Source organism: Schistocerca americana, chromosome 3, assembly GCF_021461395.2.
Source record: "Schistocerca americana isolate TAMUIC-IGC-003095 chromosome 3, iqSchAmer2.1, whole genome shotgun sequence".
Lineage (NCBI taxonomy): Eukaryota > Metazoa > Arthropoda > Insecta > Orthoptera > Acrididae > Schistocerca > Schistocerca americana.
In genome coordinates this window covers 627,520,975-627,544,986 of record NC_060121.1, presented here as the reverse complement: position 1 = coordinate 627,544,986, position 24,012 = coordinate 627,520,975, and the positions used below count along the sequence as shown (strand labels likewise).

The 24,012-nt window shown below is 38.5% G+C and overlaps 1 protein-coding gene across 2 annotated transcripts in view; it reads right to left on the bottom strand.

The window, feature by feature from the left end:
- The window catches only part of LOC124606880, a 305,942-nt gene extending 282,159 nt beyond the window's left edge, over nt 1–23,783 (bottom strand). The window contains exons 1-2 of one of the 2 annotated variants that reach the window (XM_047138973.1): nt 23,467–23,783; nt 6,843–7,167 (exon numbers count right to left, since the gene is read on the bottom strand). In XM_047138973.1, the coding sequence (XP_046994929.1) occupies nt 6,843–7,148 (306 nt within the window). In that variant the 5' untranslated portion in view covers nt 7,149–7,167; nt 23,467–23,783. The remainder of the gene's footprint in view (nt 1–6,842; nt 7,168–23,466) is intronic. The other variant, XM_047138974.1, reaches the window with a different exon arrangement.
- Nucleotides 23,784–24,012: the final 229 nt, after the last annotated feature.

Sequence of the window (24,012 nt, the reverse complement as noted above, 5' to 3'; positions counted from 1 at the left end):
GAAGCACCTGGCTAAAAGATTAACATTTATTTGGAAGAGAATTCAGCAGGACACTGCAGCCGAACGTGGAGACAGCTCTATAGTTGTAAAACTGATAGGATGCTGCTATACCAAGTAGGAGATCATGGGATGTTATGACAAAGTGCCATGAAAACAAGAAGAACTCAAAAATTTACAGGCCCCTGCACTGAACCATTACAGATACTGCATTTCACGTTGCCTATCAATGTCAAACTACAGATCAGAAGATTATTGCTCAGTTTGATCGCCGCCCAAGTATAAAGGTAGCAATATACCATCTCCTTTAGTGGGTCCAGCAAAACTCAGAACTGTTTAGAACAGATGCCATTTCTGTTGGTATAATTTACATTCTGTTACCCCGTACAATTTACGGTCTAGGGATTAAGAACAAATTTTATCTTAAGTGGGAGACAACACTATCTATTTCAATGAACTGAAGATTCTGCTCTGTGTTTTCATCTCGTCAGGCCTTCATTAGTTAGAATATTTTGCTAAAATGTTACATATGAGTCATTGTTCTAAAGTTGCCTCTGTGCCTGGCAGGTTTTTAAACATGGTAGTCTCATATTATCACTAGCTGGACAGACCTCCTGCTCCACTGGGCTGCTTGCCAAGGGCAGTATCATGTCCCTTGGGGACTTATGGCCTTCATCAAACAATGCCAGCCACACAGCTGACAATTTTTCTCCACAGTGCACCACTGTTCTCTGTGAATGTACCTCAGTTCCATCTGATTAGTAGGCCCAAGTGCTATAAATGTGTCATTAATTTTACAGTTTCGTATTACATGCTGTTATTCCAAAATTAACCAGTATGGCCTCTTCAGCCTCGTTTCACTCTTATTTATTCTTCTATATTTCATTACCTGCCTCTACAATTGAATGGATTTGCCGCATGTTTGCATTACTTTACTACGTAAAGACATTGTCACTAGATAATTTTCTAGGTTGTCTGGTATTGCGAAGTTGCACTAAAGTTTATGAAATTTGAAAACTTGCACTATCACACAAGCGCAGATTGTAGGCCAGTATCGTGGATAAGGCTAAAGTGTTGTTACGAAAGATCTGCAGAAATAAGATCCCACTCTCCGCAGACCAAAACACCCATTGTTAAACCATCACCGAAGCAGCACACTCCAACACTGCTCCACACACCTGGCCTCCAACTAGACATTGGTGATACCCATTACACAAGTGGCGCAATTCACCACCTTCTGCAGATTCCATTTCTTCTTGGAACATAATGAAGACAGTTTGTCTCTTAGACAACAAATTCGATTGGTCCCAGATTGATAGTTGAATTAACGAAACCTTGGTTCCACAGCATAAGAATCAGCTAGATACATGCCATCCCATATGCCATTCTGGTTTCACTTGTGTGTTCTAATTGGAATTTCGCTCTCCACAAGTACCAAACAAAACTGAATAGCAGTAGACTTCTATTCAGAGCATCCTGTTGCAATATCCTGGGACATGAATTTCTGTTCTCAGCACAAATGAAAGAAATTTCAAATGTCACTATCGAACCATTGCTGTTATCCATTCCAGAAATTAGCTTCCCTCTCAATACACATCCTGTCTTACCACTTTTTCAGATACTAACAACAACGAACTGCTCTCACAGGAGCAGCAACAAGTCACTACATAGAGCTGCCGTCTGTATTATGGCTTCACTAGCCCAATATTTTATTTAACATAACAGGCCCAGTAGAGCCTTCCACCCTGCTTGCTGTTGTGATACTGAGCATGACTCTATATTGCTGTTTCACACCTGAAGTTATGTAGCAGAACACATCAGCCACTCCAGCTTATCATGTTTCTTGGCAAGTTCCAGCAGACTGTGTGGGGTGAGGTGTAAAAGTTGAGATATAACACATTATTTTAGGGAAAATGATGAGTTACACTCTCTGTCCTAATGCACGAAATACAGTTGATGTATTTCACCCCCCCCCCCCTCCCACACACACACACACACACACACACACACACTTATGTTTCAGACAGCAAATTGTGGAATTGTGGGAGAAATAGTTTACTAATATGTGCAGGTAATACAAGGTACATGGGTGCAGTATATCTGTAAGATGGAATGACAAGTTCAGAGTCTCCACCTGGTGTGGGCCACTAGTTCTTAGATGTCAAGCTTGGAGATGTGTTGCGACCATGAAAGAATGGTGCTCACAATAACAATAATGACAACATGTGAGCAGAAACAAATGTGTTTTTAAACTGTCATTCTCATATTGTTTCCCAATCTGACATTTTGCTTTGTCAAAATGTATTGATGTTGTGCAGTCTAATGAGACAAGACATCTGTATTTCATGCAATTGTAATACGATTGCTTTAAACATATCTTAGGGGAGCTATCTCTCAATATATAAAGGAGCATTAATGGCTGGATCATTGATAGAAGAAATTTTCTTGGTCAAGGATTGCATCTCTCTTTTGCACTCTAGCACTTAAGACACTGCAAAGGAAACGACATCAACTGAGAAGAAAAGAAGCACGGTTATTTGGATCTTATCAGCAGGTCCAAATCGCAATTAACTCACATCATAGGTGAACATAAAAACGTCAATATCTATCATTTATTGATCAATTCAATAGATGAATAAACAACTCCTCGAAGTTAATAATGATTTATTTTTCTGCTGCCATAAACTGTCATCTTCTAATTACACCAAAATTATTAATTTATTATAATTAAAACCATTATTATTTTGTAACTGTCTTGTAAACTGCTTATTTGTGTTACTGTTTCAAACAACAGTCTCTTATTATTGTGCTTATTTGTTCATTTGATATTGTTTTACTGCCATGAGTTATTTTTACAATTTGCTTATTCAATTTAACTGAACTTGATAACCTTGCTGTTGTCGTCACAAAAATTTAAGTCAAAGTGATTACCCCTCGGTGTGTATTGTAAACGATTTATTATTTCCTTATTAGGTGCAGAGAAGCATCAGGTTTTCCAGTTTCTTTTAAACTTATGTTAGTAAAGTGGTTTTGCATTGTGTTACTAAAAATCACAGAATACACGTTATGTTTTTGTTTTATTGTTTACACAATTTTCCTGTCCCTATCAATACGTAATTTTTGAAACTTTTTTCAAACAATGGAAAATTCAAGATGGAATGTAACAACATTATGAAAAGGAGTTGTTGCTCACCATATAGCGGAGATGCTGAGTCGCAGATAGGCACAACAGAAAGACTGTTACAAATAAGCTCCCTGCCAACAAGGCATTTGTCAAAGATAGACAACACACACACACACACACACACACACACACACACACACACAGACGCACGCGCGCATGCAAACACAACTCACACACACGACTGCAGTCTCTGGCAACTGATTTTGAAATTTTTAGATTGTTCAATAAGAACTTTATTTTAAGATAACTCTAAACAAACCCATCTGCATTTTGTGGTACTTTGCTGCAATGAGTTTTTTCTAGTTAAATAACGTAAATGTAGAAACTCAAATTTCAATCTGAAGAAGCATGTAACAAGGATGAAGAACTACTATGCATTTTTGTATTTTTGCTTTTTATTATTCATTACATTGTACAAATATTTTGCTTCAAAGCGCAACAAATGATAAATTTTATGATTACACAGGAGAAGAACTCTTAGTGCTTGCCAGCACCGCTGTATGTTTTTATCCCTTAGGTACACAAAGATTATAAGTTTTACAGGGTGTTTCAAAAATTACCGGTATATTTGAAACGGCAATAAAAACTAAACGGGCAGCGATAGAAATACACCGTTTGTTGCAATATGCTTGGGACAACAGTACATTTTCAGGCAGACAAACTTTCGAAATTACAGTAGTTACAATTTTCAACAACAGATGGTGCTGCGGTCTGGGAAACTCTATAGTACGATATTTTCCACATATCCACCATGCGTAGCAATAATATGGTGTAGTCTCTGAATGAAATTACCCGAAACCTTTGACAACGTGTCTGGCGGAATGGCTTCACATGCAGATGAGATGTACTGCTTCAGCTGTTCAATTGTTTCTGGATTCTGGCGGTACACCTGGTCTTTCAAGTGTCCCCACAGAAAGAAGTCACAGGGGTTCATGTCTGGCGAATAGGGAGGCCAATCCAAGCCGCCTCCTGTATGTTTCGGATAGCCCAAAGCAATCACACGATCATCGAAATATTCATTCAGGAAATTAAAGACGTCGGCCGTGCGATGCGGCCGGGCACCATCTTGCATAAACCACGAGGTGTTCGCAGTGTCGTCTAAGGCAGTTTGTACCGCCACAAATTCATGAAGAATGTCCAGATAGCGTGATGCAGTAATCGTTTCGGATCTGAAAAATGGGCCAATGATTCCTTTGGAAGAAATGGCGGCCCAGACCAGTACTTTTTGAGGATGCAGGGACGATGGGACTGCAACATGGGGCTTTTCGGTTCCCCATATGCGCCAGTTCTGTTTATTGACAAAGCCGTCCAGGTAAAAATAAACTTCATCAGTAAACCAAATGCTGCCCACACGCATATTGCCGTCATCAATCCTGTGCACTATATCATTAGCGAATGTCTCTCGTGCAGCAATGGTAGCGGCGCTGAGGGGTTGCCGCGTTTGAATTTTGTATGGATAGAGGTGTAAACTCTGGCGCATGAGACGATACGTGGACGTTGGCGTCATTTGGACCGCAGCTGCAACACGGCGAACGGAAACCCGAGGCCGCTGTTGGATCACCTGCTGCACTAGCTGCGCGTTGCCCTCTGTGGTTGCCGTACGCGGTCGCCCTACCTTTCCAGCACGTTCATCCGTCATGTTCCCAGTCCGTTGAAATTTTTCAAACAGATCCTTTATTGTATCGCTTTTCGGTCCTTTGGTTACATTAAACCTCCGTTGAAAACTTCGTCTTGTTGCAACAACACTGTGTTCTAGGCGGTGGAATTCCAACACCAGAAAAATCCTCTGTTCTAAGGAATAAACCATGTTGTCTACAGCACACTTGCACGTTGTGAACAGCACACACTTACAGCAGAAAGACGACGTACAGAATGGCGCACCCACAGACTGCGTTGTCTTCTATATCTTTCACATCACTTGCAGTGCCATCTGTTGTTGAAAATTGTAACTACTGTAATTTCGAAAGTTTGTCCGCCTGAAAATGTACTGTTGTCCCAAGCATATTGCAACAAACGGTGTATTTCTATCGCTGCTCGTTTAGTTTTTATTGCCGTTTCAAATATACCGGTCATTTTTGAAACACCCTGTAAATGTTCATATTATTCACTAGACTGTGTTGCTCATTTCACAGCATGTTTACTGCCAAGTAAGTGATTACTGACCATCCTTGGGAAAACAAGCATCCAGTCATGTAAATTGTTTTATGGATAAGTAGATGACTCCACACCTATGTATGATGTGTTCATCCAAACCTTGATTAATCTAATGATGATGTACAAATCAAAATGGGCAGTTAAAGAAAGCAGTCAGCCCACAACTTGTGATTTCCATGTATTTTTTATAGTTCATAATAGCACTGATACAACTTTAAAATTAAGTAAAAATTGGTGCATGACTTCACACCACACCCATTAACAATTTAATAAATCTGTAATACAGTGCGCAAGGCGAATGAAACTCATGGATTAAGAAGAGCCTTATATTTTCCTTTTACTAGGTTCAGTGGTCCACGAGCAAAGAGGTCAACACAGACAATTTATCTTTAAGTCTAGTAAAATGTTACAGTACTTGCTAATGACCTACGCAGATAATCTGGAGACAGCATTTGATGCTAAGTGTATACTGTTACAAACATTTGCCTCAAGTTACTGAAGAGTGCAGACCTGAACCAGAATCGTGTGTTTTGTAAACAGTGCATTTCCAATTCAGGCATTTGTTAGAAATGAAAGGGTATGTCTTTGTAGTAAGCTGACATTCTGAATCAATCCTAAGGCCCTACTTACACAGTACAACTGGAGATCTGTCCATACTAGACAGGTACCTGGAATAAACTCCTAGTCCAGACCAATGTTTTCACTTGTTTCAAAAAAGTCTCATGTTACTCTAGAAATTCTTCCAATCCATATGTGGCATACAGCAAACCAGTGCCTAACAGTATTGGTTAAAAACAGTCTTGGTTGCAATTTTAATTTTTTTATTTTTAACGACTTGTTTCACCTTATTTAGGCATCTTCAGGTTATCTTAATTTGGTATTTCTTAGAAGAATCCTTTAGTCAGTGTAGCCAAAGGGCATCGTCGAATATATCAGGCCAACATCGCCTTCGTTAAACTCAGTAAAAACTAGAAATATAAAATTTTATATTTTTGTTTTTACTGAGTTTAATTAAGGCGATGTTGGCCTGATATATTCGATCAATCCCTTTGGCTACACTGACTAAAGGATTCTTCTAAGAAATACCAAATTAAGATAACCTAAGGATGCCTAAATAAGGCAAAACGCAGCATTGAAAAATAAGAAAACTAAAATTGCAACGAAGACTGTTTTTAACCAATACTCTCATTTTACTCTTTCAGTTATAAACTGCATACCTAAATCCGATCTTGCAAAGTAGTTCACTATACTCCAAGTATCAATTATACCTCCAAACTTTACGAGGACTAATAACTACATCACTGTTCAATACCATACGCATAAATGTCCTAGCAGTACTTGTAGAATGTTGAAGATAACTCACAAATAAAGAATGTGTAATAGCAAAATATGTAACAATTTTTTCTTCTGGGGAATACTAGTGACATAAATATCTTGCCACTATGAAGAAATATAGAAATTATTTTTTTGAAATCACAAAATAAAGCTATATAAAGAAAGCACTTACCTTACTGGCAGTATTTATAAGCTCAAGCCACATAGTTTCACCAAACTTCTTTACAGAACTATGTAATTGAGAAGAATCATGTAGAACTCTTGAGTCATTGGATAAAGTACTGTTATTTATAACACTTTTGTAAAAACTCGCAGCATAGCTATAGTTATTGCATTTAGACTGTTGTGAACAAAGTGATGTTGATGGGGAAGCGGATGTTACAGAGGACTCGAGTCTTGCACAGTAGTGTGTATCTTGTTGGTTACCCTTTACTGTTTTCCTTGGTGGAACCCTTTCTGGCTTTTTAAAGGTGTCCATTGTTCATCAGGAGCAGATACTGAAATAAATGAATGGGCATACAGTGCATAATGTAATACAAAATTTACTTTTAATTACACATCCAGTATTAAATAAATTGTAATAAAATATGTGCCACCATTCCTTTACAATGCTGAATATATGATTAATGAAAAAACCATGCCCTGAGCAAGAATGAAATTTACACATTTCACTGGCTCATTTTCATTAATGTTTTACAGAACCAAAGAAGTACTCAATTTGTTAACATGCATTCCCTTGCAGTGCACGATTCTCAGAACATCAGAGCAGTATTTATTTCAAAACAAAAAGCCACAAAAAATGTGAAAACTTCCATAAAGGTTTTAAGAATCATCTAGTAGAAAAATAGTCTGGAATAATTCAGAACAACTGATATGATTAATAAACTTGTTTTATGGATACATAGAAAATGTATACACAAGATTTGGTACCTTAAGAATCACTATTTAACTAAAGAACTGTTATTCACAAATTATGTGCGTTAATGATAGTGAAGATTGCAACCCCAAGAAAGTCGCATGTGCTTGCATTTTATACCACCAATTATGTACACTGCTATACAAAAATGATTACAATCACAGTACTAAATATTATCTCTGGCTCTCAGGATTGTGCACACTGAAATCAGAAAATACAAGTGCCACAGCACACAATCAAGGAGATACTGGACATGTTATGGGGATTCTCTCCCCATGCAGTTTCTATGAGAGTCCACAAATAGTCTACAGTGTTCAATCAAGAATCCATGACAAACAAGTTGCTAAACAAAACATATCCAGGACAGATTTTCCAGGTGATGTATCATGCGAAAGTGCAGTAAAGTACGCTGTGTATCTGACAGCTCCACAGTACTTAACTCTGCTGGAGAATTTATGAAAAAGCAGAACAACATATTATTTAAGCAAGACCCTATTACAAAAAAAGCAGAATGATATGACATTAAAACAAGACGAAATCATGAAAAAGCAGGATAGTATGGCATTAAAGCAAGATGAAATCATGAAAAAGCAGAATGACATGTCATTAAAGCAAGATACTACTACGAAAAAGCCAGATAATAAGGCATTACAGTTTGCTAACAAAAATAAAGAGTTATACAACAAACAGAACAAAATATCAAATAAACAAGATGTTAATTGTGTACAAAATCAATGAACTTTTACCTTAACATTATGTGTTAATGAAAGGACTATCAAATGAGATAGCCACTCTGAAAATAGCACATGCTAGAATAACCAAAACAGTATGACAACTATGTATCAAACTAACAGAAGTGAAACACACACCGACCAAGTTGTTGGAGACAGTTACAGAGTTGTCAATTAAAGTAGATAATGTCATTGCTGAGCAAGATAAGATGATTGTGATCAGTCTGAATAACAGTGAAAAAAGTTCAACAATGTTGCTACTTGGACGCTGATCAAAGATGAAAAAATTTTATGAATGGCTGACACTAAGATCCAAGGGATAATTGATAACCCAGTCAATAATGAGTTACAAAAAGCAAATGATATGATAAATCAGGACCTTCAGCTATGACGGAATGTCGTCAGCTAACAGTTTAAAGAAATAAAAAGGAATTAGCTGATGTGAAGGCTGTCATGCAGGATGACAGTTTGGGGGCACCACGTTCAGAGGAAAATTTTGTTTCCAAGCCAACACAGAGCAAAATTCTCCATGTGCAAACCAAAGTGCCAGCAGCTGTATTGCACATTTCACAATGGTACAGAGACGGTGCCCTTCTCTACAACAATGATGAGGGAGGAAAGCTAAAAGACACTGGTAGTTTCAAGTTTTTGTGACAGATGCGAAAAGTGTGCATCCCATTGTTTTAATAAAATCATTTTGTGGAACTCTGCCGTGATCAACGCCAGATGCCATGGAAGTAGCAGAATATTCCTGGACATATGACGAGCTTGAGAGGGTATTCCTGAAAAATACTGGTCAATGGTGGCAAGAATAATTGTGCAAAGAAGTATTCAATCCCGAACCATTCTAGACATGCCAAGGAAGTCTCTGACAATATTTTGAAAAATATTTAAACAAGACCTGGTAGAGGGAAAATCCGGTGTCATACCATGATGTCTTGAGGATCTTAAAAGTGAAATTGATTATTCATATCTGCGAGAAATTGAAATATTTCCAAGTCAAACATATAAAAAGTCCTGTCTATGTTGTATTTAGATGATTTAATACATGAAGATGCAAAAGCCCCTTCAGAGAATAGGAAATATAACAACAGTTATCATACTAGTCACAATGGCCAGACAAATCATGCTAACTATTACAGTCAGCAAAGTATAATGGGGAAGCATGTAACAATGGTTGTAACAGGAATCCACAACAATCAGTTTAACCTACACAGAAGGAAAAGCAGGATCACTTGTTTAATCCAGGTTATTTGAATCTGAATAAATTTTCAGTGGCAGCACCAACCCACGTAATATAACCCAAACCTGAACAGGCATGGGCTGAATGGGCCCAAGAACATGACGGGACAATGGAAGTCGACCGTCCATTTCCAATCAGGAAAATGGAACTCGACCGCACATAGCCCCGAATGGATGGTTGAGGAAGGGGTTGGGACAAACAACAAGGAGTCCAACTACTGAAGTATGACAACAGTTGCAATATTATAGGGAGGAATTATGCTCCAACACCTCAAACTCTCAGGATAGGTACAGCATTGTCTGTCAGTCCACAGTACTTAGAAAATATTCCTACTACCATGATTTTAGACATGGGAGCTACAGTAAGAGTGATATTCAATGACTTATATAACACATTACGTGAGACTACTGACATGCCCACCTTACCTATTAGCAATTGCCTGATCTCAGGAGCAATTGGTATACAAGACTGCGGAACACTCGATGGCAGGCCAAAATACTTATGAGAATAGGAAACGTAACAACATTTGGCATATTCCTAATAGTTAATTACTTGGTCACGGACTATATTCCTGCAGTTAGCTTTCTATGTCAGTGAAAGGCACAAATAGACTTCTCCACACTAAACTGTAATTTAAAAAAGCACAGAGGTAAGCTGAACTACACAAAATAAAGCTTGGCCATGGCAGATACTGTCAGGGTGTAAGAACTGAATATATAAGCAAGGAGGATTGTAAGGAAAACCTGCAATCCCTAGGATGTATTACTGACCTTAATTTAGAAATGCAGATTACCAACAAAATAGCAGAATACAATTATTTAACTATGTATAATCTCATCAGAATTATGTTATGCTACATCAAAGTGTTGGGTGAAATCCCAGGAGTAATAAAAGGCTACAAATACCACTTAAATGCCATGCCTTGTGAATTGCTTTTCCAGCCAACCTATACTATTCCCTAGCCACAAAGGCTAACACTAATGTGGGTGGTTGAAAAATGTTAGACTGGAATATTAAGAACCATCTATGAGCCTATTATCGCAGCACATTGTTAGTTGTGGCCAAAGCTGGAGTTAACAACTGATTCATGCTAGATGCTTGGGCTGCTGATAAGATAATTACACCTGTGAGAACCCGACCACAGAATACTGATTAACAAATAATAAAGGTTCGCAATATCAAGTATTTAACTTCTGCTGATGTGCAGCCTTCCTATTGGCAAGCAACCTTAGATGAAGACTCACAAATATATATATACCATCCACTTATGCAGGATGCAGCTGCAAATCCGAAGTACTACTAGGTGCATTTAATGTGAGTGCCGGCATAGTCACTGTTGTGCTCGACACCATGTTAGGACTCGTCTTGCTAGACATGATTACTCTGTTCGTCAAAAATTTACTAATTGTTACACAAACTTGGGAAATGTGCAGTTGATTCACAGTCTTAGACAAATTTCATGAATATGGAGTAACGGTCTATCTTCAAAAACCAGGGTTTGGATGTGAAAAGATAAAATTTCTATGGATTCTAGGTGATGAGGGTAAAATAAAGACTGTAAATAATTTCCACTACCGTAAATGAGGAAACAACTAAAGGCAATCTTAGACTTAGCCTTGTTCTACCACTGGATCATACCAGACCAGCTATTGAATTGTGAACGTTTATTGAACTCACTGCAAAAGCGGGCCCAAATCGGAAGAATGTCAGCTAATGTTTAGAAAGATTAAGGAGATGTTAGTGACGGAATTGGAGGCATAGTATAGTCCTTCAAAATGTTTCACTTTTATCAGATGAAAATTTTTCTCTTAAAGCTGTAAATTATTGCATGCCAGATTGGTCAGGCGGTCTTTGGCAGTGCAGGAGTACAAATTTAAGATTATATACATGAAATGTGAAAATAATATCACAGTGGATCAGTTGCCATGGCTGCTGGAAGGTTTAAAAAACAGGCAGGATTGCAAAGAGCAGACTGCCAAATTTAAAATTTCACTAATGCAAGATGATCCACACAGAAGCTGCTACTTTGACCTCAGTAGGAATATGGGGCACCTCCAAGACAGGGGTCCCATGTGGAGGAAGGTAGAATAACAACTTTTCAATAACCCAATAGACAAATTGATAAGGTATCTTGTAGTGCATAATAATGTGCTGTTTTACCGCTATGATCCACAGTACTGTAAATGATGTGTGTGCATTCCAACAGATAGCCACGAATCTTTAATTTTGTAAACTTATCGTTTGGAAGCACTCTGGTGTTACCAATGAGTAGTGCTATTTTCCGAACTTGTGAAGGAAAGTGCAACTGATCATATGCAAATTTATACTTTACTAGGAGGCAAGTTATGGTTCAAAAGGCAAGTTGCATTCAATCATTATACAGAAACCACTGCAAGTAATTGCAACAAACATCTGTGGGCCTCTTCCAAGGTCACAGTCAGGAGCCAAATACATTATGGTTATGCATGATCAACTTTCAGAGCACGAAGCTGTATGAATTGAAAAACAGCACTATCAATAATTCGCAGATTAATAAATGACTACATTCCACAAGTTGGCAAGCCCGTAATGGAGAGAATCTCTGCAGACACAAAGGATAAGACAACTATTAATTTCTAAGTACCACCTGGAAGCAGATTTTTAATTAACACGTTTCTGTTATAGAATTAATAAATTTCCTTCATGTATAATACTCTGTGAACACAAGAAAGTAGGGTCAGGTCGTATGGCAGACAAGTGTACAAATCCACATTCTGATACACACTGAACGCTAGTATGAACAACAAAGAGTGAAACTGTGCAGTCACACATAAGCGAACTGATACTATAATATGGGCTATGGAAGGAAGCAACCAGAGTTGTGCAAACAGGGCAATGATTAAACAACACTTAACTTTCATTGCAACATCAGACTGTGGAAAGTGAACTCTTAGTGTGTGGCTTGTATGTGGGGACACTCCTGGGTGGAGTGTGAATACACGTGCCAGTCTGGGAACAACAGTGTGTTTTCTCACATGAATGCAAATGGAAATGGACAGAGGCTGAACAGCACCAGACAGCAGTAATCCAGCTCACTGGCAGGCAACATTGTCAGTGTACAGCAGTGTGCATCAGCTGATGCAAGACTACCATATCGTAAGATTTAAAGACCAAATGAGAACTACAGAGATGCTCCAAGCCTGTCTGTGGTTTACATAAGCCTTAAAAAATCACAAAGGAGAAAAAATATAACATTAATAAATAAATTCCTTGTAAATTACTAATCTCTAACAGCTCCAATTCCAGAGCCTACACTATTATTATTATTATTATCATTATCATTAATATTATTAATTATGAGGCCAAACAAAAATACCTCTGCCTGCTCTTTACGATTAATCAAATTTGTCTCTTCTCCTCAGGAAGATTAAAATGGCGAGTCAAGCAACCCTTCACTTGCTGACAACCAGTAAGATGTACTTATAAGACTCACCCTTGGCCGAACCAGACAACCTCAACTAACTACTGATCAAGATTACTGAAAACAACGTGTCTACTAAATAGAAAATTTTGTAACCGACAAACATGAAAACCTACGTAACCACAAAATTACAACAGAAAATTTTCTCCACTCAGTTCAGTAAAAACTTGAAGACTTCTTTGGAAAAAATATAACTGCTTTGTAACCAGAAATTCATACGTGCTGAATTAACGGGTCAAAAATATTTTGTAAACCAAAATCATACAGTGTTAAGTAAATGTCTCGTGAGGTTGCAAGGCCTTTTTTGTGGTTTTCTTTTCCGTGAAACCGCGCCCAGATGGAAGGGCAATATACAATTAATACACGCAGGATTGAAAAAGCAACCAACCTCACGAATAATAAAAATAACAGTCAATGCTGAAGTATATATTACATCACATGCAATTAACCCCCCACCCCCCATGAACCATGGACCTTGGCGTTGGTGGAGAGGCTTACATGCCTCAGCGATACAGATAGCCGTACCGTAGGTGCAACCACAACGGAGGGGTATCTGTTGAGAGGCCAGACAAACTTGTGGTTCCTGAAGAGGGGCAGCAGCCTTTTCAGTAGTTGCAGGGGCAACAGTCTGGATGATTGACTGATCTGGCCTTGTAACACTAACCAAAACGGCCTTGCTGTGCTGTTATTGCAAACAGCTGAAAGCAAGGGGACATTACAGCCGTAATTTTTCCCGAGGGCATGCAGATTTACTGTACAGTGACATGATGATGGCGTCCTCTTGGGTAAAATATTCCAGAGGTAAAATAGTCCCCCATTTGGATCTCCGGACGGGGACTACTAAAGAGGACGTCATTATCAGTAGAAAGAAAACTGGCGTTCTACGGATCGGAGTTTGGAATGTCAGATCCCTTAATGGGGCAGGTACGTTAGAAAATTTAAAAAGGGAGATGTATACGTTAAAGTTAGATATAGTGGGAATCAGTGAAGTTCGGTGGCAGGAGGAACAAGACTTTTGGTCAGGCGAATACAGGGTTATAAATACAAAATCAAATGGGGTAATGCAGGAGTAGGTTTGATAATGAATAAAAAAATAGGAGTGCGGGTAAGCTACTACAAACAGCATAGTGAATGCATTATTGTGATCAAGATAGAGACGAAGCCCATGCCTACTACAGTAGTACAAGTTTACATGCCAACTAGGTCTGCAGATGACGAAGACATTGAAGAAATGTATGATGAAATAAAAGAAATTATTCAGATAGTGAAGGGAGACGAAAATTTAATAGTCACGGGTGACTGGAATTCGGTAGTAGGAAAAGGGAGAGAAGGAAACGCCGTAGCTGAATATGGATTGGGGGGAAGAAATGAAAGAGGAAGCCGCCTGGTAGAATTTTGCACAGAGCACAACTTAATCATGGTTCAAGAATCATAAAAGAAGGTTGTATACATGGAAGAAGCCTGGAGATACTGACAGGTTACAGATAGATTATATAATGGTAAGACAGAGATTTAGGAACCAGGTTTTAAATGGTAAGACATTTCCAGGGGCAGATGTGGACTCTGACCACAATCTATTGGTTATGAACTGTAGATTAAAACTGAAGAAACTGAAAAAAGGTGGGAATTTAAGGAGATGGGACGGCTAAGCAGGGATGGGTAGAGGACAAATGTAAGGATGTAGAGGTTTATCTCACCAGGGGTAAGATAGATACTGCCTACAGGAAAATTAAAGAGACCTTTGGAGAAAAGAGAACCACTTGCATGAATATCAAGAGCTCAGATGGAAACCCAGTTCTAAGCAAAGAAGGGAAAGCACAAAGTGGAATGAGTATATAGAGGGTCTATACAGGGCCGATGTTCTTGAGGACAATATTATGAGAATGGAAGAGGATGTAGATGAAGATGAAATGGGAGATATGATACTACATGAAGAGTTTGACAGAGCACTGAAAGACCTGAGTTGAAACAAGGCCCCCGGAGTAGACAACATTCCATTAGAACTACCGACAGCCTTGGGAGAGCCAGTCCTGACAAAACTCTACCATCTGGTGAGCAAGATATATGAGACAGGCGAAATACCCTCAGACTTCAAGAAGAATATAATAATTCCAATCCCAAAGAAAGCAGGTGTTGACAGATGTGAAAATTACCGAACTATCAGTTTAATAAGTCATGGCTGCAAAGTACTAACGCAAATTATTTACAGACGAATGGAAAAACTGGTAGAAGCCGACCTCAGGGAAGATCAGTTTGGATTCCGTAGAAATGGTGGAACACGTGAGGCAATACTGACCTTACAAATTATCTTAGAAGAAAGATTAAGGAAAGGCGAACCTACGTTTCTAGCATTTGTAGACTTAGAGAAAGCTTTTGACAATGTTGACTGGAATACTCTCTTTCAAATTCTAAAGGTGGCAGGGGTAAAATACAAGGAGGGAAAGGCTATTCACAATTTGTACAGAAACCAGATGGCAGTTATAAGAGTTGAGGGGCATGAAAGGGAAGCAGTGGTTGGGAAGGGAGTGAGACAGGGTTGTAGCCTGTCCCTGATGTTATTCAATCTGTATATTGAGCAAGCAGCAAAGGAAACAGAAGAAAAATTTGGAGTAGGTATTAAAATCCAGGGAGAAGAAATAAAAACTTTGAGGTTTGCCGATGACATTGTAATTCTGTCAGAGACAGCAAAGGACTTGGAAGAGCAGTTGAACGGAATGGGCAGTGTCTTGAAAGGAGGATATAAGATGAACATCAACAAAAGCAAAACGAGGATAATGGAATGTAGTCAAATTAAGTCGGGTGATGCTGAGGGAATTAGATTAGGAAATGAGGCACTTAAAGTAGTAAAGGAGTTTTGCTATTTGGGGAACAAAATAACTGATGATGGTCGAAGTAGAGAGGATATAAAATGTAGACTGGCAATGGCAAGGAAAGTGTTTCTGAAGAAGAGAAATTTGTTAACATCGAGTATAAATTTAAGTGTCAGGAAGTCGTTTCTGAATGTATTTGTATGGAGTGTGGCCATGTATGGAAGTGAAACATGGACGATAACTAGTTTGGACAAGAAGAGAATAGAAGTTTTTGAAATGTGGCGCTACAGAAGAATGCTGAAGATTAGATAGGTAAATCACATAACTAATGAGGAGGTATTGAATAGAATTGGGGAGAAGAGGAGTTTGTGGCACAACTTGACTAGAAGAAGGGATCGGTTGGTAGGACATGTTTTGCGGCATCAAGGGATCACCAATTTAGTACTGGAGGGCAGCGTTGAGGGTAAAAATCATAGAGGGAGGCCAAGAGATGAATACACTAAGCAGATTCAGAAGGATGTAGGTTGCAGTAGTTACTGGGGGATGAAGCAGCTTTCACAGGATAGAGTAGCATAGAGAGCTGCATCAAACCAGTCTCAGGACGGAAGACCACAACAACAACAACATGCAATTAAAAACCCATCAAACTCTAATGTTAATGGGCAAACAACATAAACTGCATATTAACAAAAAAAAATATGTACAGTATGGATCAATTTTGTACAACCAGAGCTTGACTGTTTAAAATAAAATTAATGGTAAAACGATTTAAAGGTTTACTTCTGTTAATGTAATGTCAATTATAAAATGAAAAATTTTGTACCCATTATAACCCGCATTATAAACTGTATGTATCTAAACAGAAACAAAACTTGATAATGTCGAAGGAATATTTTAACTTGTAAATGTGAATGCATTTGAATGGCTGCATCCTTGTTTGTGATGTAATCCACTGTTACCATTGGAGGCTATATATTATATCACTTATGAGTGTGTACTTTGTGCATCTGCTATATTTCTATCATGAAAACTAGAGATCTGAAGTTGCTATATTCAATTACATTTAGGGTTCTTTGCCACCATGTGTAACCACTTACAGACTTCATGAAATTACAAAATTATTTAACGCATATAGAAATTATGCACTCATCCATTTTACAGTTGCTCATTTGACCATTTCGCAATTTGCAGATGGTAATTTGCTTGACTTGTCAAGATTTTAGCATTTTAATTGTTCAAGACAATAAAACAAGAGAAGTTAATTAAAGTGTGTGATTTTCGCTTTCTTAATTCGACAGCGGAAAATGGGCTGAAGGTGTGAACTTTACGTACAATCTACCATTCAAAGTGCCTGTCAATGAGGTCATAAAGACTTTCAGAATGTACGGGCATGTTTTTAGACTAAACTGGGATAAATGAATACCTGCCGGCAAAAACGTTGTAACCCTCACTTTTCTAAGATGCCGGTTTGTCACGTATAAATGTTGTATGTGCCAAGAGTAAGACGTGTAGGAAGTGATGTTGGCAAATGTGTACATTAAGCGCCATTTTTCGTTTGTTTCCTATTCGTCACAAGGTGCTCGCATGCAGAAATGTTGTAAACATGGAGCAGGAACGTTGTGTGACGTTAAATCAGAGCATGTGCAAAGATATAAATATGGGCTGGAAACGGAAAATTAAGTATAGTGAATGGAAGAGGAATGCGAAGAAACACAAACAGAATTCGGGGAAACCATATTTAGCCCACAACAGCAAACCAGTACCTAGGAAAATCCCTGCTGAAAAGGTGGGTGCATAAACCTTGTATGCCAATCTAACACAATATTTCTGTGAAATGGGAGATTCCATACGTTATTCACAAACATTATATTGTAATGCGCTGTCATAGCCTTTACCTTTGACATTAATGTGGTTAACTATAGTTATCATTACGTCGTGCTCCCTTTATAGATTTCTACCTGCAAATGTAGATACCAATGTAAAACACTAAAAATGGAGGACAACAGAGAGCTGTTTCAAGAATTCTACGCTTTAAGACTATAATGCACAAACCAGACATTTGGCTTCGTCGTGCATTGAAATAGTAGACATCAAATGTAGGGAGACGAAGGAGACCACTTTGCACAGACAATGCACATTCAAGTACTGTATAAGAAGAGGAGCAGAAAAAATTCAGGTATGTCAAAAAAACATTGTGCATGGTATATAGGATTACAGCTAGACGTGTACAAATGTTCCAAGGGAAGATGAAATGTGGTGTGCCGTTATAAGACAGAAGAGGTAAGCACGTGAATCGTTCAAATAAGCTGCAGGACAGCTTGAAGGACGTGATAAGAAACCACATTGAGAAGCTACCAAAACAAGAAAGCCATTACTCAAGACATAAGAATGAAAAGCTCTGCCTGAGATCCTATTTGAATATTTCCAAACTTTGCCGAATCTTTAAAGAAGATAATCTGACAGTATAGTGTAGTGGAAGAGCTTACAGAGATATTTTCAGGGGACAATGTAATTTTCGCTTTGGAGTACCACATTCGGATTCATGTGGGTATTGTGACAGATTGTTCCTGCAGTTAGTTAACAGTAAAAATGAAACAGAGAGAAAGAAAACCGACGAAGAAAGCAAACTGCACCATTTACATGCGGAAGCAGCGTATTCAATGCTGGAGAACGATACAGCAAAAGCTAAAGCAAACGAAACCTATGTTGTGATATGCACAAACCTCCAACAGGTGCTGTATTGTCCTACCCTTACCCTTTCTGCAGTTTTCTATCAACGTCAGCTGTCAACCTACAATCAGGCAATACATAACGTTGGTGACAATAAGGTGTGGATGTATGTATGGCCTGAAACTGTTGCTAAGCAGGGATCAGCGGAAATTACTTCATGCCTTCTGAAGTACGTAACATTTACATTTTCAGTACTAAACCCATGTGAAGAAAGAACTTTAGTGGTGCGGTCAGATCGATGTACAGGACAGAACAATAACTGGAAGACTATTGTTTTGTATCAATGTCTTCTGAACATGAAGTATTTCACCTCTGTGGAGCAAAAATTTCTTATCACAGGACACAGCTTTTTGCCTTGTGACAGGGATTTCGCATTAATTGAGAGAAATAAGAAGAACTACTCTGTGTATGGACCATTTGAATGGGTTCAGGTAATAGCTACTGCATGACCGAACAACTCGTTTCTGTTTTGTTAAATGGAGCAGGACGATTTTATTGATCTAAGCGGTATTGAAAAGCAAGTTCACAAAGATCCAAAATGCAAAATAATGGATTATGTTTGGATGAAGATATCTTCAGACTCCCCAACAGTACTTCACTGCTGCAAGAACCATAACTACTTGCAGCCTTGGTACTCAGCAAACTTAGCAAAACGCTCCAGGGGTAAAATAGTATTACAGTTCCACTGGTGGTGTTAAGGTTGAGTGACCTACCTAGACTTTATGGTCAGCCATTGCCTGTCTCTGCGGAAAAGAAAGCTAATCTGCTAGACATGGGTAGATATATTCCTGAAAAATACTGAGAGTTTTATGAGAACCTAAAGATAAAGTAAAGTGAGAGTGCCATGGTCGGTCACGCCAAACGTACGTTTGCAACAATACGTCTTGTGTGCCATGAATAACCGTGTTACACAGTGGGAACTACAGTATAACCTCGTTAGCGCGAACTCGCGGTTAACATGAAAAAAATATTGGTCCCGTCTGGAATACATTAGTTCTTATGGTATGTTTCATCGGTTAACACGAATTTCGGTTAAGGTGAATTACGAACTCTGTTTCAGTTCCTAGCGTAATTAAATTTCTCTGTAACACAAACTTCCGACCTTAGAGTACTCTAAAGCGTAATTTTTTTTTCCCCGAAATGAATGTAGGAAATGTAGGCTACAAAGCTAATTATACTTATTGTTGACTCATTTTTAACATATTGTAGGTCGGTAGCCGCGATTATCACTTCAACAATCAGCATATGCTGTACATTGTAAGACATTCAATAATGTGTGCAGCAGCATTTAGGAATGTACTCAGTGCCAGATTTGACAGGTGTTCTGTTAGTTGTAGCCGTATCGAGATGGAATACTGAATAAAAACTATAGTTACAACCAGTACCTTAGCACGCGAAAGTGGCAAAGAGGAAACACAGCTCTAAATGTTCAGTTAAAGCTTAAGATTCTAGATGAAGTGGACCGTGGTACCAAGAAAACAGCAATTGCAGAGCAGTTTGGAATACCTAAATCTACATTATCTATGATTATTAAGAATCGAGAAAAAATTATTTATGTTGCGGCATCAGGTTCTGGAAACAAATCTAAACGAATTTGTACCGCCAAGTATGAAGACATCGACATGTTACTGCTAGAATGGTTCATTCATATGCGTGCATCTAACATATCTTTAACTGGCCCTGTGATTCAGTCAAAAGCAAATGATATTGCTCAAGATACGGGCATCGAAGACTTCCGTTGTTCTGCTGGTTGGTTATATCAGTTCCAAAAGAGACATTCAATTTCATCTGTACAAATTTGTGGTGAAGCAAATAAAGTTGATGAAGAAAGTGCGAACAGCTGGTTGCATGAATTCAACCGAATGAGGGATAAGTATGCCTCGTGTGATGTGTTCAACATGGATGAAACTGGATTTTTCTACAATCTTTTTCCAAATCACACCTATCCAACATAAAGGTTCAGTTTTTTCCACCCAACACCACAAGCTGCCTTCAGCCTTTGGACCAAGGCAAAATCTCTTTCATAAAGAGAGCTTATCGGCTTATCGTAAGCGACTTTTAAGAGCTGCAATTCGTGCAGCTGAAAACAATAGTGCAACCCCAAATTGGAATCTGCTTGACGCAATAAGAGCCATCGCAGCAGCCTGGAACTCAGTATCACCACATCATGTAGGGAAGTGCTTTCAAAGAGCTTGGAGACATAGTAACACTGAAGATGTCCACGAGTTAGAAGGTGCCACTTCACCTGATGAATGGACAGTTCTGCAGGACGTTGCGAACCCTGGGATTAGTTTCGAAGAATTCATTAGTGTAGACCACGATGTTGCCGTATGTGCTTCTGTGGAATCGGATGTGCCAAAAGTTGTGAACGAGGTGCAAGATGGGCCATCAGAAGAAAGTGAAGAGGAAGAGAATACAGATGCCATTCCACCTACATGTCAGGAGATGTTTACAGCCTTGGATTGTTTAGAATGGTTCGCTTCAACATCCGACATCACTGCTGGGTTTACGGACGCAATCGTCACAATTGGTTGTGATATTACAAAATATTATAGTTCCCATGAAAGTCAGCAAACCATGACCGATTTTTTTCCAAGAACGTAACGTACATAATTTGTGAGTACTTGGATTTTACTATCATTTTATAGTGTTATAAGTCTACAATAATATGACTGATAGTGTAGTGTATTACACATTAGTGTACTGCTGTACATGTATACTTATAAAAATCTGTGTTTTTCACTTAACACGAATTTTTTTTGACACGAACTCCTGATTTTTTGGCCCCTTCGGATTCATGTTAATGAAGTTTTACTGTATTAATAATATTTCATTTAAATTACATGTGCAATATCGATTCTGTTTCGTTATATTCTTGTGAAATGAAAATGTGAATGTTTATCACTGCAAACCCTTCTTTTGTAACATTATTTCCATCTTCAGTTAAACACCCAGAAGCTCCGACATTGTATAATGCAAAGTGCATTTACGCCTAATCAGAACGAAACCAATAAACAGTATTAGAGGTTAAATAATATCAGTGGTATAAACGTTGTAACCCACAAAAGTGTGCTACTCTCGTTAGAGTTACAATGTTTTTGCATGGATGCCGAACGAAAATCTGTAATATCTTGCTTTTCAGGTCACGTACTGCCACAACTTGTACACATTAATCAGTAATGGACTCATTTCAAGTGATTGTGAATGCTATTTATGCCGTTCGTAAACCTGATGCATAGGTAATGGTTTTTCGCACCTCCTGTACAATTTGCATTTTGAGGGTTACTACGTTTTTGCCGGTAGGTATTCAAATAGATAAGTGCCTACAGAATTCGAGCATACTCAGGCGTGCAGAGAGTAAAAATGAATTTATGGAAGCACATTCTATCGTTCATAATGATCTGTGATCACAGAGAACTTGTGACATATAGTGGACAGCCACAGACATGTTCAATATGCCACGCAGAGGATCACATGAGAAACAATTCTCCCCCTCCCCCCCCCCCCCCCACCCCCGCAGACGCCCAATGCAACTCCCTGGAGAAAACACATACACAGCGGTAATGACAGACCTGAATAAAGAGTTCCCAATGCTCTCATTGAAAGAAAAGAAGGATTTCAAGCCATCACACCAGGAGGAAATGAATGGCAGGATGGTGGCCAGCCAACAGAGGCAAGCATAATGGCAGCAGAGGCCTCTTCCACGGCAGTGCCCACAGCGACTGCACCAACACCTGAATCTGTACCTGTACCTGTTCCTGCAGCAGAAGCTTTGGTCAAACTATGGCTGTTAGTGAAAAAACAAGAGACTGGAATAATTTTTTTAAGAATGAACCCATCACCACCCCACATTTATATTTTGCCATGTGATTTACAACAGTATGACGTAGTTATGGAAATATTTTGAAAATTTTCAATTATGTACTTTTTGTAAAAAAATTAAATCAAAATATTAATTAGTATTTTGAAAAAGGTAATTAATTAGAAACTATGTTTTGCTGTATATCACTGGAAAGAGCATGAAAAATGCTGCAAAATAACACATTTCCTAGCTCTCTAGCTCAATTAGGGCAATTTAAATAAAGCCTATTCATACATTTTTGGGCAGCTTTTGAAAAGTTTACATGACCATTTTGCAGGAATGGTTTGCGGTAAAAATTGAAATTTGGTATTGTTCTTAGTTTCAGCACCCACTGTAAGTAAACCAACTTTCAGCAAAATCTAAGAGGGTGAGGTCAAATCTTTATTTAAAGTGTGTTGATTTGACATGGAATATCCCATGAATATTGCTATTTGGGGCGAGTGGAAAAAAAAAAACAGAGATTGGAAATGGCAAGAAAGGCATTTCTGAAGAAGAGAAATCTGATAGCATTGAATTAGATTTAAGTATTAGGAAGGCTTTAGTGAAACTACTTGTCTACAGTGTGGACACGCATGGAAGTGAAACATGGACAATAAACATGTTAGACAAGATGAGAATAGAAGCTTTTGAAACGTGCTGCTGCAAAGGAATGCTAGAAATTAGAGGGGTAAATTACCTCACTAATGAGAAGGTACTGAATAAAAGTGAGAAGACAAATTTGTGGCACAGCTTCACCAAAAGAGGGGATCAGTTGACAAGACACATGTTAAGACATCAAGAGATCACCAATTTAGTATGGGAAGTATGGGGAGGGGTAAAAGTCGCAGAGGAAGGCCAAGACATGAATACAGTAAGCAGATTGAGGAGGAGGTAGGTTGCAGTAGTTACTGAGGGATAAAGAGACTTGCACAACATACAGTAGCATGGAGACTGAAAGCTGCATCAAATAAATCAACAGACTGAAGACGACGACGACGACGACGACGACAACAACAACATAACATTTTAGTTTCCTAACGAGATATAGTGCTCTAGTAAACTTACTGTAGGTTCACGCATAATCCACTTTGTTCCCAGTCGTACGGATTTACGTAAAAGAACTTATCATTTTATCCAAAACTACACGCGGTGAAAACACACAGAAATAACTTTTCTTTAAACATTTTCCACAAACGTTCGTCAATCGTAAACAAACAGAGAAGCAACACCTGACACCAAATTTCAATCCGCGGGTAATTACGTCACTAAACGTCTTTGGACAAAAAGCAGCGATCACTACGGGAGTGTCTTACGCCAGTAAAGAGTAATGCACGCATGTGTTTTCATAGCTTGACTTTTTTCATATAATACTGAAGAATGGGATACAACCGACGGATTTGAAAAATGACATCATAAGTTGCCACAGATGATGCTTTGCAAAGACATGGACGAATGTTGAGAAAGCTAGGAATGTAGTAAAGAGGAAACAGATCATGGATATATACCACGTATCTCCATATTTCGAACGTAATGTTCATACATTGCTTTTTTTTTCGCAGAAGAAACTCCTAGTGTGCTATTCTTCAGTTGATCTGTGTAGGTCAACTGAGG